The following is a 14,082-nucleotide window of genomic DNA, read 5'->3' on the forward strand; positions in this document are numbered from 1 at the left end:
CAAGCTGGAACTAAAATGATGGAGTGGGGGAGCTAGGCTTTTCTGTGCAGAGATAAAGAAGGAAGGGACTCTGCTGGGGGGTCCTGTCTTTATTTGGTTTTCAAAGAGACTTAGAATTAAAGCCCCCTAATAGTTAGGTGTTATCTCTGTTAGTAAGAGCTTTGGCTGTTGCTCCTTTGGGGGTCCCTCAAGAGTGGGAACAAGAAGACCTTAGGAAAACTAGGGACCAGGAGGCCATTGACTAAATGGAGTCACTTTGGTTGCATTCCTACCTCCACAGGGAGCCTGGAGCCAGAGGGAATGGGCCCTGGGAGCCTCGGACCTCCTCCTCAGGTGAGTGCAGACCGTCCACAGACCTGCCCAATGATACCAGTCACAACCATTTCTGTAGATATGGAGAATGGATTGCAAAGCTGGCAGGGCCTTGGGTATCAGTCATTTTTCTTTTTCTTTCTTTCTTTTTCTTTTTTTTTTTTTTTTTAACAAAGATAGGTATTAGAAAGAACACAAAAGTAACAATACTGCCCTGCCCTTCTCTGTTTCTAGCTGATTCCTTTGGGCCCTTGGTGTCTTGGGCATTGAGACACACACCACACATACGCCTAAACTGGTGTCCTTCCCATTGCAATGGACTGATGAGGTCCAACCCTTATTGATATATCTCCATTCCCCAGGGATCAGGTGTGCTCTCTTTGGTGCCTCTCCCACCACTGAAAATCTCTTCTTCCTCATCTTGGTTTCCTATGGCCAAGCTTTCCCTTGTAGGCTCTGAAGCTCCTGGAAAACCCTTCCCAGAGTTTGTTTTGATTAGGCCTGGAGCTCAGCCTGGAAGCTTCCCCAATTCTTGTCCTGGGCAGTGGGGTCATCAGAGCAGGAACTGTCCTCCTGGGTTGGCTCATGTCCTTCTGCCTCAGGTCCTCAAGCCTTCCCAAGTCTTCCTGAATCCCTCTCCTTGATCATTTCTTGGTCCAAACAATAAGTACTGAGAAAGGCCCTAGGTCTGAGACCTGGAGTTCTAGTCCAAAGAGCTCTAGTGCCATCCTGAGGTTCTGGTTCTTGTACATCCCCATCTGGCACAGGACCAATATCTCCTGTCTAAAAGAGGCTGCTAGGATTCCCCTTGCCTCTGTTATTCCTGGGCTGCAAGTTACTATACTAAGTGTCCTCCTTGGGATACTCACGTCCTCCTGGGGTTGCTTGTGTCCTTCTGCCTCCAGTCCTCAAGCCTTCAAACATCTCCCCAGATCCCTCCCCTTTACTACTTCTTGGGCCCAGACAATAAGCATTGAGAAAGGCCTTAAGTCTAAGCCCAGGAGTTTAGTACAGAGGGCTCTGGGGCCATCTTGCTGCTCTGGTGCTTCTAAGACCCACTCTGGCTCAGGGACTGACCTCTACCCTTTCAAAGAGGCTGTGGGAGCTCCTGTGTTCAGTAGAGCAGGGGGTGGCAATGTGCCATCTTGGGAAGCCTGTCATATCTGAAAGACCCTGATTTCACAATGGCAGATCTTTACATCTTTAGGTTTCTGGGCAGCCGTAATAATTTGTCCAGAGCCCTCAGACTAGTGCTGGAAGGGGAGGCATACTTTGTCCACTATGTAAGTCTTTTCCTGGGCGGCTTTGTCTCCTTTCAGGGTTAATAACAAAACTGACCCAGTCTTGTGGCATGGGAAAGACAGAACTCCAGGAGAGGATGGGCCTTCTACCAAGGCTGATAGGCTCAATGAGAGGGTGCTACCTCTGAAAGCCATCACTTGAGTAGCCTAATTTGAAGGCTTCCTAAGAGAAGAAGGCAATTATTATGAGAGACTGATTAAATACCAGACACAAGTGAAACACCTTACCAATATTTCCTGTGATCCTCAGAACAAACACTGGAAGGAAGGTGTCTTTATCCTCATTTTATTTTTATTTCTGTGGTCAGAAAGATTGGGCAGGTGGAGGCAGTTACTGATTTATTTTATTTAATTCAAATTTTTGCTTTAATTTTTTTTTCTTAAAGCTTTTTATTTTTAAAAACATAGGCATAGATAATTCTTCCATGTTAACCCTTGCAAAATCCTGTATTCTAATGTTCTCCCTGTGCCCCCACTCTCTCCCCTAGTTGGGAAGTTGTCCATTATGTGTTAAACATGGTAGGAATAATATATTAAATCTAATATATACATACATATTTATACAATTATCTTGCTGCATAAGAAAAGTCAAATCAGACTAGAAAAAATGAGACAGAAGATAAAATGCAAGCAAACATCAACAAACATCACAAACATTTTTGCACATGGGGGTCTCTTTCCTTCTTTTAAGGGGGATATAAGTCCAGTATAAACACTGCTGGATTAAAGGGTATGCACAGTTTAATAACTCTTTGGGCATAGTTCCAAATTGGACAATACTCTATAAGAATATGCTTGGAAAATGGCCCTTCCCACTATCTTGTGCTGGCCCAATCGTTTGGTGTATGCAGAGAATTATGGGAGGGACAGGAGGTGCAGTGAAACTAGCCAGGGTCACTTTTGGTGGGAGACTAAGTGGTGAGGTCACAGAGATCCTACATGTCCATTCCCTTGACTTCTACTGCTAAAGACCAAGAATAAAGACTTTGGCTTATCCGGACTCCGGCTGATTCTAAGGTATCCAGGGTGATAACACAGTCATCACACTCAGGAATTGATTGATCAGTGTTCACACTGTGTACACACTCACACATTTGTAACAACCAAGATCTATCTTCTCATTTTTTCATCTCCCACTAAGAACACAAATAAAAGCAAACCCATTACATGCAACATTCAATCAATCTGAAAAAAATTAAAATTCACTTGCCTAGGTCCTAAAAAACATTTCTCATTCTGCACCAGAGCCTTGTATCTTTAAGTGGTTGGAACAGCATTGTTCCTCAGGAATTGTATTCCATTGCATTTATGGCCCTATTCATGCATTCCCCATTCATGGCTAATCCCTCAGATTCTCTTTAGCACCTCAAAACCCCCCAATATATGTTCTTGTACATCCTTTGCTTATGATTAATCCCTCCCTTAATCTATCCTCCCTCTAACTTCCCCTTTACTTTTTCTTCCTCTTTTCCCGGTGAGTAAAATATATTTCTCCATTCAGCTCTGTGTTGTGTATGTCCTTCCTTCTTTGGCCTAGATGACTGAGGTTCAGGCATCAGATGTCCCCACTCACTCTCCTCCTTGTGTGTAGAGTTATCTACTTGTCCCTGAGGTTAATTCATCCTGGATGATTTTTTTTTTTTAATTTCTCTTTACTTGTGTTTGAACTTTAAAGTTTTCTTTTATGTATTAAGTTTTTTCATTAGAAATTCTTGTACTTTCATTAAAGATTCTTTTCCCTTTATTTATGTAACAAGTTTTTTCATTAGAAATTCTTGAAAGTACTTTCATTAAAAGTGCTTTTCACCTAATAGCATTATATTTGTTTTTGCTTCATAAATTATCTTGGACATAAGCTCATATCCTTTGCCTCCTGTCATATCATACCCTATTCTCAGATTCCTTAATGAGATCAGTTCCTTAATGAGACTTGCTGCAAACTGGAGTCTGGTCTAAATAGAAGCTTCTTGGTATTTGAATTATACAAGGCTTTGTTTCTGGCTGCTTGAAGGATTTTTTTTCTTATTGCTTTGGCTATGAGGTTTCTGGGAGTTTTCATTCTGAAATCTCTTTCAGGAAGTTAATGTGGTTCCAGGTTGCTACAGAAAGAATTCTGAGAGGTTTTCTCTTGGCCATCAGGAGCTGTGGGAGGCTACCAAAATGGGAGACCAAAGGAGGTTGTATTGGGAAATTTTGGTACTTTGTCAAGGCTCCTGGAACAGGAAAGGGATATCCAGAGCATGGTCTTTTATGACCTCTAAGATGTTTGCTTTATGGACTTTATCTGGAAAAGGAATGTTCTTTTGACTGTGCAAGGTTATGAAAAGAACAACTGAAAGTTCCTTTCTGGGACAAAATTTAGGGCTTGTCTCATCGGAGAGTATTTCTACTTTATCCTCTCTTTAGAAGATATGTCTTGTCTCTAGGCTGCTTTTTAAAGGGCATTCTGATGGACTGATGATAAAGCTTTTCCTTGCTGTCTTTTCTAGGTGATTTGTTTTTACTTTGAGATATTTTATGGGGACAGCTAGGTGGCGCAGTGGATAGAGCACCAGCCTTGAATTCAGGAGGACCCTAGTTCAAATCTGGTCTGGACACTTAATACTTCCTAGCTGTGTGACCCTGGGCAAGTCACTTAACCCCAGCCTTAGGGGGGAAAAAAAAAAGAGTTATTTTATGTTTACTTCCCTTTTTTAAAGTCCCTTGAATTTGTCTTATGGCTTCCAATTGATATGTACACATTTTTAGAGTTTGTTGTGAGGGCAAAATTTTATTTCTTCTTTTCCATTTAGTTTCATCTCCAGGGCACTTACTCCATTCATAAACATGTCTAACTCTAATTTTTACATTTCCAAGAATGCTGGTTCCACTAGGTGTATACTTCTACTTAAGTACTTCTACTTTTGCCACAAAAGACTTATGGTTTTCCCAAAGCATTCTCTTTATCTATTGAATTTGCTGAGTGGTTTTGGATGTTTTGGTTTAAAATGAGATTATGTTCATTGTTTCCCCATGTTGAACTACTCTTCCATCCCTAGTAGCAGTCTCCCGTGATCACAATGAAACACTACAGTGTTTTGATAGGATTTTCAAAGATTTTTTCAAAGAATGGACATTGGAGACAATGTTCATTTTTGAATTGTAATTTATTCTCTGGGCTTTCCTCGCTCTCAATTTTGGATCCTGCAGTTTTGGGTCTATGATAGACTTCTAAAAGCATCCTTTTAAGATATTTTCTTCTTTGGTGGAATTAGTGGTGAAGTCTGGGTATTAAACTGTTCTTTATAAATTTGATAGAATTTTCCTGTCTTCAGACAATTTGAATATTTCATGCTAATGGCAGTATTCTTCTTTTCTTTCTCAGTTTCTTTAGTATAAAATTGAATAATATATTCTAATTATCCCTTTTATTTCTTCTTTTCTTGTGATTTTACCTTTGCTACTTGCTATTTTATTGACTGGATTTTTCTGCTTTCTTCCTTTTGATCAGATTATCTATCTAAGTGTTTACTCCATTTTATTGTTTCAAAGAAGCCATTTTTAGTTTTGTCATTTTTATTTCTTTATTTCCAATTTATCTTTTACCTGGCTAATTTTATCATCGTGTATTTTGTACTTAGGTTTTGTTCATTTATATTGCTAATTTTTTTATAATTCATATTCACTTAATCTCTTTTTCTTTCTGTATATCCCTTTTTTTCCCCTGAGGCAGTTGGGGTTATGTGACTTGCCCTGGGTCAGACAGATAGGAAGTCTGAGTCCAGATTTGAACTCAGGTCCTCCTGACTTCAGGGCTGGTGCTTTATTCACTGTGCCACCTACCTGCCCTTTTTCTGTATATTCTTAATATATAATTATAAGTTTATGTTTACCCTATGAGCACTGCTTTGGCTGAATTCCAGAAATTCTGGGATATTGTTTAATTAATCATCATCATTCTCTTTTGCAAAATTATCATTTCTAAAATTTGTTTTCGAACTCAGTCATTATTTAACATAATACTGGTGAATTTCCATTTAGATTTGTATCATTTTTTGGTGACCCCGTACCAATTTCCATTCTTATTTCTTTAAGGAATGAAAGCAAATAGTGATTATTTCTATCTTTTTTTATGTTTGTCTGCAGTATTTCTCTCTTATTGATTATTTTTGTAGAAGTTCCATGTGTTCCAAAGAAATATGTGTATTCCTGTTATCCCATTTAGAAGATGCCATAAGTCATTTACCTCTAGTTTCTCAAGATATTTGGTCATCTCGTCTGCTTTAATCTCATTCTTCATGTTTTTATCCCACTTCCCTTCCCTTTCTGTGTTGCCTAGAGTCTTATTCTCTGTTGCATAGCTCTTCTACTCAACTGGTCTTTCTTTTTGCCTTGTACACTCTTCAATCAAAGCCTTCAAGGTTTGCATTCTGAGGTCTGTGCTATAGGTACTTTCTGCCAACCCCACAGATGCCTTCCCTTCAGAATACTGTGTATCAAAGCAGATGTGAGAGAGAATACTGCTATGTAGCAAGGAACATTTTCTCTTGTTGTTCTTTCATTTTTTCTCCACATTCTCCTGGGAATCTGAAATCTGTGTCCAAGCTCTCCTATGCCTCCAAGTCCTAGTTCTCTCCCAGGAGGGATGGCTCCTAAACCCCCAAGCCTCAGGGTGATATACCTTATCTCCTATAAAAATATTTATCAGTGGAACCACTCCCAAAGTCAGGCTTCCTTCCTTGCTCTACCTTTTCCAACTTTCTACCCTTCTCCCTGAGTATCTATGCAGTCTTCTCTTTGGAAATCTCAAAGGTGTAAAAAAGCAATACATTGCTCAGTTGTTCAGAAGTAAAATAATAAAATGGAAGAAATAAACTATGAAATGTGCTTTACACATAGACCATAATGAGACCAGGGTATAAATTCCTAGTCCAAAATAAATATGTGAGAAATTCACAATGATCATTCACTTTGATAAAGTAGTCATCAGGGGTGAGAAATATGAAATAGAGTTGAGAGAGCCAATATGGTTGCCAACAAAGAGTTTGGAAGACTCCATTGAAGGAACATGCCATGAGGTCTGAGTATGTGCTTCCATTATAAGACATTTCTAATAAGACATTATCCACAATTCCATAATTTCTCAGCTTTCTTCTGATAGTATAAAATACTTTTCTCAAAATTCAGGCAGACTCTTAGTGACCAAGGATTTAAGAGTTGACTCTGACACTCCTAACAAGTAAGACCTTTGAGCAAATCCTTTCTCTATGTTTCAGTTTCTTCCTGTAAATTGAAAAAGGTTGGACTTTTCAATTCTGAAGTGTTTTTCAGCTCTACATCTTATCTATCACTTTTGATGGTTTAGGAGTTGGTGACATTCAAGGATGTGGCTGTGGACTTCACCCAGGAAGAGTGGGGCCTCTTGGACTATTCTCAGAAGGAGCTGTACAAGGAGGTCATGTGGGAGAATGTTTGGAACTTGCTCTCCCTGGGTAAGGACACTTCCCCTGATAATTCCAAGTCAAAAAATCAGAGGCTATATCTTGAATCCCTAGTATGCTGGATTTTTTTGTTTTGTTTTGTTTTGGGGAGAGAGAAGGCTATCAATTAGGAAAAAGAAACTGCTGGTTTTTTCAATCTTAGATAGGACCCTGAGGGTGTCTTTTGTTGCTTATGAAGCTCTCTCTTACCAATTTGAGGCAGCTTCATATCAAAGAAGAAATCAGTATGACGTAATCTCAGAGGTGCTTTTGTTTAAACTTCATCTGGATGCAAATTTTGTCTTCCAAAGCTCTGAAAATTGCCAAGGCAGCTTGTGTTTACTGTTCCTCTATGGAATAGCTCTAGTATTTGGAATATTCTTCTATTTAACAAGCCTCAATTTGTACCACAAAGGACCTACTTGTTCCTAGTATAGGAAGTTTCACCTTAATTGTCCCTTAAATTCCAACACAAGAGGTGGGAAAGAAATGGAAGGGAATAAGCATTTTTTTTTTTACCTATTATTTTCCAGGTACTGTGCCATGTGCTTTCTTTAAAATGTAGTAACAACAGTATTGTTTTAAAAACAACTTCCAGCAAATAAGTTATTTTGACTATTCTAAATATCTAAATTAACAATAAAGAACAAATGAGTTAACGTGCTTTTTATATCCAGAGAAAGGGGGGAGGAGGATTTGGCTCTTTCCCAGAATAAGTTGGACAACAGGATAATGTGACACATCCTATTTGGGGTTACTTGCTTTATAAGTGCTACTAGGTAAGTACAGACTGCTATGGGTGAATATGATGGGGTGAATCTCAAAATGGAAAACCAAATTACAAACTTCTCTCCATCTTCAAACCTAATTGATTTCCATACCCAGGACTTCCAGTTCCCAGAGAAAATGTCATCTTTTATTTTAACCAAAGGGAAGCACCATGGATGCTGGACCAAGAAGACTTGAGAAGCTGCTCTCCAGGTGAGTGAGGTGGAAGCAAGTATATGAAAATTGTGGTTACAAGAGACTTCTAGAAGTTACTAAGAAATAACTGCTAGGTTTGGGGGAGAAAGAGCAGTCTTGAAATTCTTTTTCAGATTTTTTTCTGGGTCTGACTTTCTGGGTCACTGAATCTCAGTTTCCCATCTATAAAAAAGTACACTCTATGGCCCTGTAGATACCTTCTAGTGATCATCTATGATCCTATAAATAGTCATTGTTTGGAATTGGGGCAAAGGAATTCTCCTGAAAGTGCCAAAAGGTATTAGGTTTTCAAAGAGGAGCCATTTCCTAAAACTTCTTATAGTCAGCAAAGATTTATGCTAGGTAAGGACCAGATGCAAGGGACATCTCCTGCTCTTCTGGAGGCCAAGGTCTGGTGGGGATGATACTATACCAACAACTATGCAGAAAACCACCAGGTGCCAGTGGATATATTTAATGCCTCACTAAATCATTTATTAGTGAGGATAATAATGGTTAAAGAAGGAGAGCACAACTGGAAAGAAAATAGTAAGCATGAAATCAAATGACTAGCATTTCCATAGCACCTACTGTGTGTTATGCAATGTGCTATTTTACTTTGTCCTCATGAGAACCCTAGGATTAGGTGCAGTTGTTATACCCATTTTACAGATTAAAAAATAGGCAAACAGGGAGTCCTGTAAATCGATTAGCAAGATTGTAAGGTGGGATTAAAACTCAGGTCTTCATGATTAAAAGCCCTATTCATGGGGCAGCGAGGTGGTACAGTAGGTACAGCACCAGCTCTGAAGTTGGGAGGACCTGAGTTCAAATCTGGTCTCAGACAGCTAATACTTCCAAGCTGTGTGACCCTGGGCAAGTCACTTAACTCCAATTGGCTCAGGAAAAAAAAAAAAAGCCATGTTCTCTGTACAATTAACTACATTCAACAATATGAGGAAAATGCTCACACTTGTATGAGGTGGAAAATAGGAGGAGAATTGGACAGGCTCCGATTCTTTGTGCTCTAACCAGTCAAAAGGAATTACTAATTACTATTAAAAATATTCATATTTCTATTGGTTCATGACAAATAAAGTATTGCATGACAATTATACTTGTGCGTCAATTGCAGATATTGCATTATGTTGTTTTTTAATAATATTTACACAGTTACAATCTTTGAAAGAATAGAATGTCTTTAGCTATAAACTTTGCTTTTTCTACCACTGGTAAAGTCTCTATACTCTTTCTGAAATCCTACTGAATGAGCAACCTATGTAACCAACCAATTCCTTTGAGAAACTGCTAGACAGAAGAAGTATAACATAAACAGAGGATAAATTCAAATTAGCAAACAACCTTACACATTTCAATGAGTGGCACTTGAAGGTCTGTTTTTCTAGAAAGGTTGTGGTCTCCCATGATGATTTCATGATGGTCTCTACTGCCCCTGCCTCCTGACCATGGGTTTCAAGTAGCCTGCCAGCACTGCTGCAAGAATGAAAGCTCAGGTAACAATTTGATCAGATGATTAGAGAGTTGATGATGGGATTGCTAGGCAAGCCAGGAGTCAGAGACCTATTCTGGTGACAATCCCCAAGGTTCTTTTGCATGCCTGTGGCCATTTTTCTATGAAAATACAACCTTCCTAGAATGTTGGAAATGATTTCATGTCAAGTTGAGGAACCAGAAAAATATGTTGCAGTTAGAAGCAGTCAGAGTTTGATGTAATCACTGCATAATCCCCCAAAACAGTGTATTACTGATTATAATTGATTGAAATTACTGCAGAAAGAGAGCTCTTGAGGTTGAAATGTGCACATACATGTTGTCTGAGAGGACAACTATCTTTATAATCAAATCAAAGAATGATTTACCACTTAAGGTCCCAATAACCAATTTGTGGGTCCAATCTCTTGGATCAGTGTCTCAATCACAGGGGACTGTGCCTTCTAAAGAGGAAAGAGTTGTAATAGTGTAGCATGCACTACCCTTCTGTATTACAGGATGATGAACTAAATTTTTTGTATGAGACACATTTTCAGATGTTAATAATTTTATGCAATTTATGTGTTTATGGATATGCATGGGGCATATGATAATTTTTCAAAGAAAAATGAATAATAGCTACCTCAAAAAAAAAAAGTAATGGGTCAGAACAAAGGCACTTCTACCTCAGGTAACCACAAAAACAATAGTGTTAACATTCTGAATGTGACCTCAAATGATGTAACACAATGAAAAATGGTCTTCAGGAAAATTGGTTGGATTGTCATGAAATAACTTAAGTATTTAGTATATATGCAGCCAATGACAGGTCTATGAAGAAAGGATTGAAAGTACTGATGATGGAAGGAAAAGGGAAAAATTGTGTCTGGAGTTAATTTGTCAAATACTGTGTGCTATGAATGCCCATGTTGTTATTGTTGTTTTTCAGAAGGAGAGATGGGACCTGAAATGAAGGAAACTACTGCAAACCCAAGCCTTTCTGTGGTACAAAGTCACAAGCCAAGATTCATTAGTGATGATCTTTGTGACTTACATTGGAGAGAATTCTGTATGACACATGAGATCATCTACCAAAGAGAGAAGCATTATGAATGTAACCAATGTGGAATGGCTTTTAGGGAAAGGAGAGCTCTTACTAGGCATCAAGGAATCCACACTGAATTGAAACTGTATGAATGTAAGCAATGTGGAAAGGCTTTTACAAAAAAGGGCAATCTTATTGTACATCAGAGAATCCACACTGGAGAGAAACCTTATGAATGTAACCAATGTGGGAAGACCTTTAGGCAGATGGGAACTCTTACAATACATCAGAAAATCCACACTGGAGTGAAACCTTATGAATGTTATCAATGTGGAAAGGGCTTTACAGACAATAGATCTCTTAGTCAACATCAGAGAATCCACACTGGAGAGAAGCCATATGAATGTTACCAATGTGGAAAGACCTTTAGGCAAAGGGGAGATCTTACTAGACATCAGAGAATCCACACTGGAGAGAAACCTTATGAATGTTACCAATGTGGAAAAAGTTTTGCAGACAATAGATCTCTTAGTCAACATCAGAGAATCCACAATGAAAAGAAACCATATGAATGTAACCAATGTCAAAAGGCCTTTAGCCAAAGGGGAGCTCTTACTGTACATCAAAGAATTCACACTGGAGAGAAGCCATATGAATGTAATCAATGTGGAAAGGCCTTTAGGCAAAGGGAAGTTCTTGCTGTACATCAGAGAATCCACACTGGAGAGAAACCATATGAATGTAACCAGTGTGGGAAGGCCTTTAGTCAAAGGGGACCTCTTACTAGACATCAGAGAATCCACACTGGAGAGAAACCTTATGAATGTAAACAGTGTGGAAAAGCATTTAGGTACAAGACAAGTCTTACTGGGCATCAGGGAATCCACACTGGAGAGAAAGCTTATGAATCTAACCAATGTGGAGTGGCTTTTACAGACAATAAATCACTTAGTCTATATGAAAAAATCCACACTGGGGATAAACCATATGAATGTAACCAATGTGGGAAGCCCTTTAGGCAAAGGGGAGTTCTTACTGCACATCAGAAAATCCACACTGGAGAGAAACCCTATGAATGTAATCAGTGTGGAAAGGGTTTCAGAGACAATAAATCACTTAATCAACATCAAAGAATCCACACTGAACAGAAACTATATGAATGTTACCAATGTGAAAAAGCCTTTAGGCAAAGGGGAGATCTTACTAGACATCAGAGAATCCACACTGGAGAGAAACCATATAAATGTAACCAATGTGGAAAGGCCTTTAGGCAAAGAGGAGGTCTTACTATACATCAGGCAATCCACAATGGAAAGAAAGCTTATAAATGTTAGCCAGTGTGGAAAATCTTTTAGTTATAGGACAAGTTTTATTGTACATCAGAAAATCCACACAGGAGAAAAACCTTATGAATGTATCCAGTAAGGAATGGGTTTCATAAAAATCTAATTGGCTATTGCCAGATTTGTGAAGAAAGGTAAAATAAGGAGGAAAATGAATCAGGTAGAGAACATTGGGAGAAGATGTGGTGGTCCTGATGTGTTTTCTATTTAGCCTTCTCTAGCCATAATCCTAAAGGCATAAGGAGGAAGGCAACTAAAAGATGACTAGGGATTAGCAGATAGACATATTTGGATCCTTCTTTTCTACTGGTCACCTGTTTGAAAGGCTAAATGGAAAGATCACTAGATTTGTATTCAGGGAAGATGGGTTGAAATTAGTATGATTTGTGATCTTGGGAAAGTGGTTTCATTTGGTGGGACTTGCAACATTTGTTTTAGAATTAGGGTTTTGATCTGAGAAGTCAAAGACCAACTTGGGAGATGAAGCCTATCCTTACTGCGACTTACTCCTGGGTCCTCAGCTTTAGTTTAGGGGTAATAACACTGATTACTTCACTAAGCCATCTGCATATGACTGAAATTTGGACAGGCAGAAAGATAGGAGGAATTCTAAACCTCGATCATCGTTGAATTTTCCTAAATGAACAACTCTTCAATTAGTGGAATAGATTTCTTGCTATTTTCATTCAGGCAAAAAAAAAAAAAGTGTGTTTTACTAAGATGCTTTTAAGAATGAAAGATTTAAACTCTGTGGTTACAGTTTACATCTATTAGATTGTTAATGTTGATCCCAAAAGCTGAAAGTAGTTTTATCGGACTATAGGATTAGAGGCACAATAATAAATGTGTGCAAAAGTATGAATTGGTCCAGCTGTTGTGAAAAGTCATTTGATTTTAGGATTTGTAAAAAGGTGATCAAATGCCCATTTTTTTGTGACACAAGAGACCCCACTTCGAGGCATAAACTCTGGTTCTAGCTACATTAAGACTAGTACTTTGGTTTGGTTCCATGTCTATATTGGATAGATGCATGTCTATCCCTCCTATATGACTCTTATGTCTCATAAGTTCACCACAGAGGATCCATCCAATATGATGGAGTCCTTCCTGACTTTTTCCTACCATCTTAAGGGCACTTGTAAAGTATTCTGACTGTCCACTTATCAGCTTTCTTCCTTACTTTGAGCTCATCTTCTCTTCTTCTCCCACAATTCTTTAATGAGAAGTATGATCAATGTCAATTATCCTAACAAAAGGCACCAAGACAGTTCAGAAAATGATTGATAAGCAACCTTCTGATTCCCTTGAGAAATGGAGAGAGGCAGATGCAAAAGGTGACTCTAAAGTATATTATAAATTAGCTGGGGAAATCTTTTAGTTTTGTAAGCTATTTGTGCTAACAATGGAAAAACCACAAGTCTGGGTCCCTAAAATCTGAGAGCTGTTCATGAATTTATATTATATATTTCAAAAATTCAATGTTCTTCTCTCTGTTAAATGCAAAAGTTCAGTTTTCCCATCAGTCACTTTTTAAAATTGTAGAAAAAATTTGAGCTAAGTTTAGAAATGCAGCACTTTCATAAAATTCACAAGGAATTGTTCTCAGAAGCTCCTGTAAATCACTTCAGGTCAAAGAAATTCATGATCTTCTATATGTTTAGCTAGTTTGATTCAATTCTAGAATAACTGTAGCAACCAAGATAAGGCCATTCCTGCAAATGCTGTCCCTAGATATTTTGGGACAGTTACATTTATTATCAGTCAGTTTATCCAGATGGAAAGTATCAATATGTTCCAGATGAAAAGCTCTTGATACCAGCTCACATTTCAGACTTTCAACCATTCATGTTGTCCCTGCCCCCAGAATACTATCAATCCTTTAAGCATTGATATTGTTTTCCCATCTCCCAACTTCTGTTTTTTCTTATATCCTTAAAATGGGATGGGGGTTATCTTTCACCTCCCAGACCTCCAGCTCCATGTGGAAGCCATTGGTCCTCATGACTAATAGGTGAGGAACCTGAGGCAAAGGGACTTCAGTGGCCAGGCTGACAAACCTGAAAAGTGTCTGAGGCAAGCCTGGAACAGGTGAAGTTGAATCTTGCAGTGCTCTGTGCACTATGGAGCCACCTAATAGCCCTTACTCCCACCTTAAAGGAGACTGTAAG

The 14,082-nt window shown here is 38.6% G+C and overlaps 1 protein-coding gene across 1 annotated transcript; it reads left to right on the forward strand.

Moving 5' to 3' along the window:
- The first annotated feature begins 283 nt into the window (after positions 1–283).
- On the forward strand, positions 284–12,759 carry LOC141552154 (uncharacterized). The gene is made up of 4 exons (XM_074284626.1): positions 284–333; positions 6,958–7,084; positions 7,958–8,053; positions 10,476–12,759. The coding sequence occupies exons 1-4, from the start codon at positions 301–303 to the stop codon at positions 11,903–11,905; spliced, it is 1,686 nt and encodes a 561-aa protein (XP_074140727.1). The 5' UTR covers positions 284–300; the 3' UTR covers positions 11,906–12,759.
- Positions 12,760–14,082: the final 1,323 nt, after the last annotated feature.

The sequence above is a fragment of the Sminthopsis crassicaudata genome, chromosome 1, assembly GCF_048593235.1.
Source record: "Sminthopsis crassicaudata isolate SCR6 chromosome 1, ASM4859323v1, whole genome shotgun sequence".
In the NCBI taxonomy this organism is placed as follows: Eukaryota; Metazoa; Chordata; class Mammalia; order Dasyuromorphia; family Dasyuridae; genus Sminthopsis; species Sminthopsis crassicaudata.

Coding starts and splice junctions, on each gene's coding strand:
- LOC141552154 (XM_074284626.1), top strand. CDS start 301: ATGGGCCCTGGGAGCCTCGGACCTCCTCCTCAG. Junction 334..6,957: donor GCCTCGGACCTCCTCCTCAG/GTGAGTGCAGAC, acceptor TTGATGGTTTAG/GAGTTGGTGACATTCAAGGA. Junction 7,085..7,957: donor TTGGAACTTGCTCTCCCTGG/GTAAGGACACTT, acceptor TTCCATACCCAG/GACTTCCAGTTCCCAGAGAA.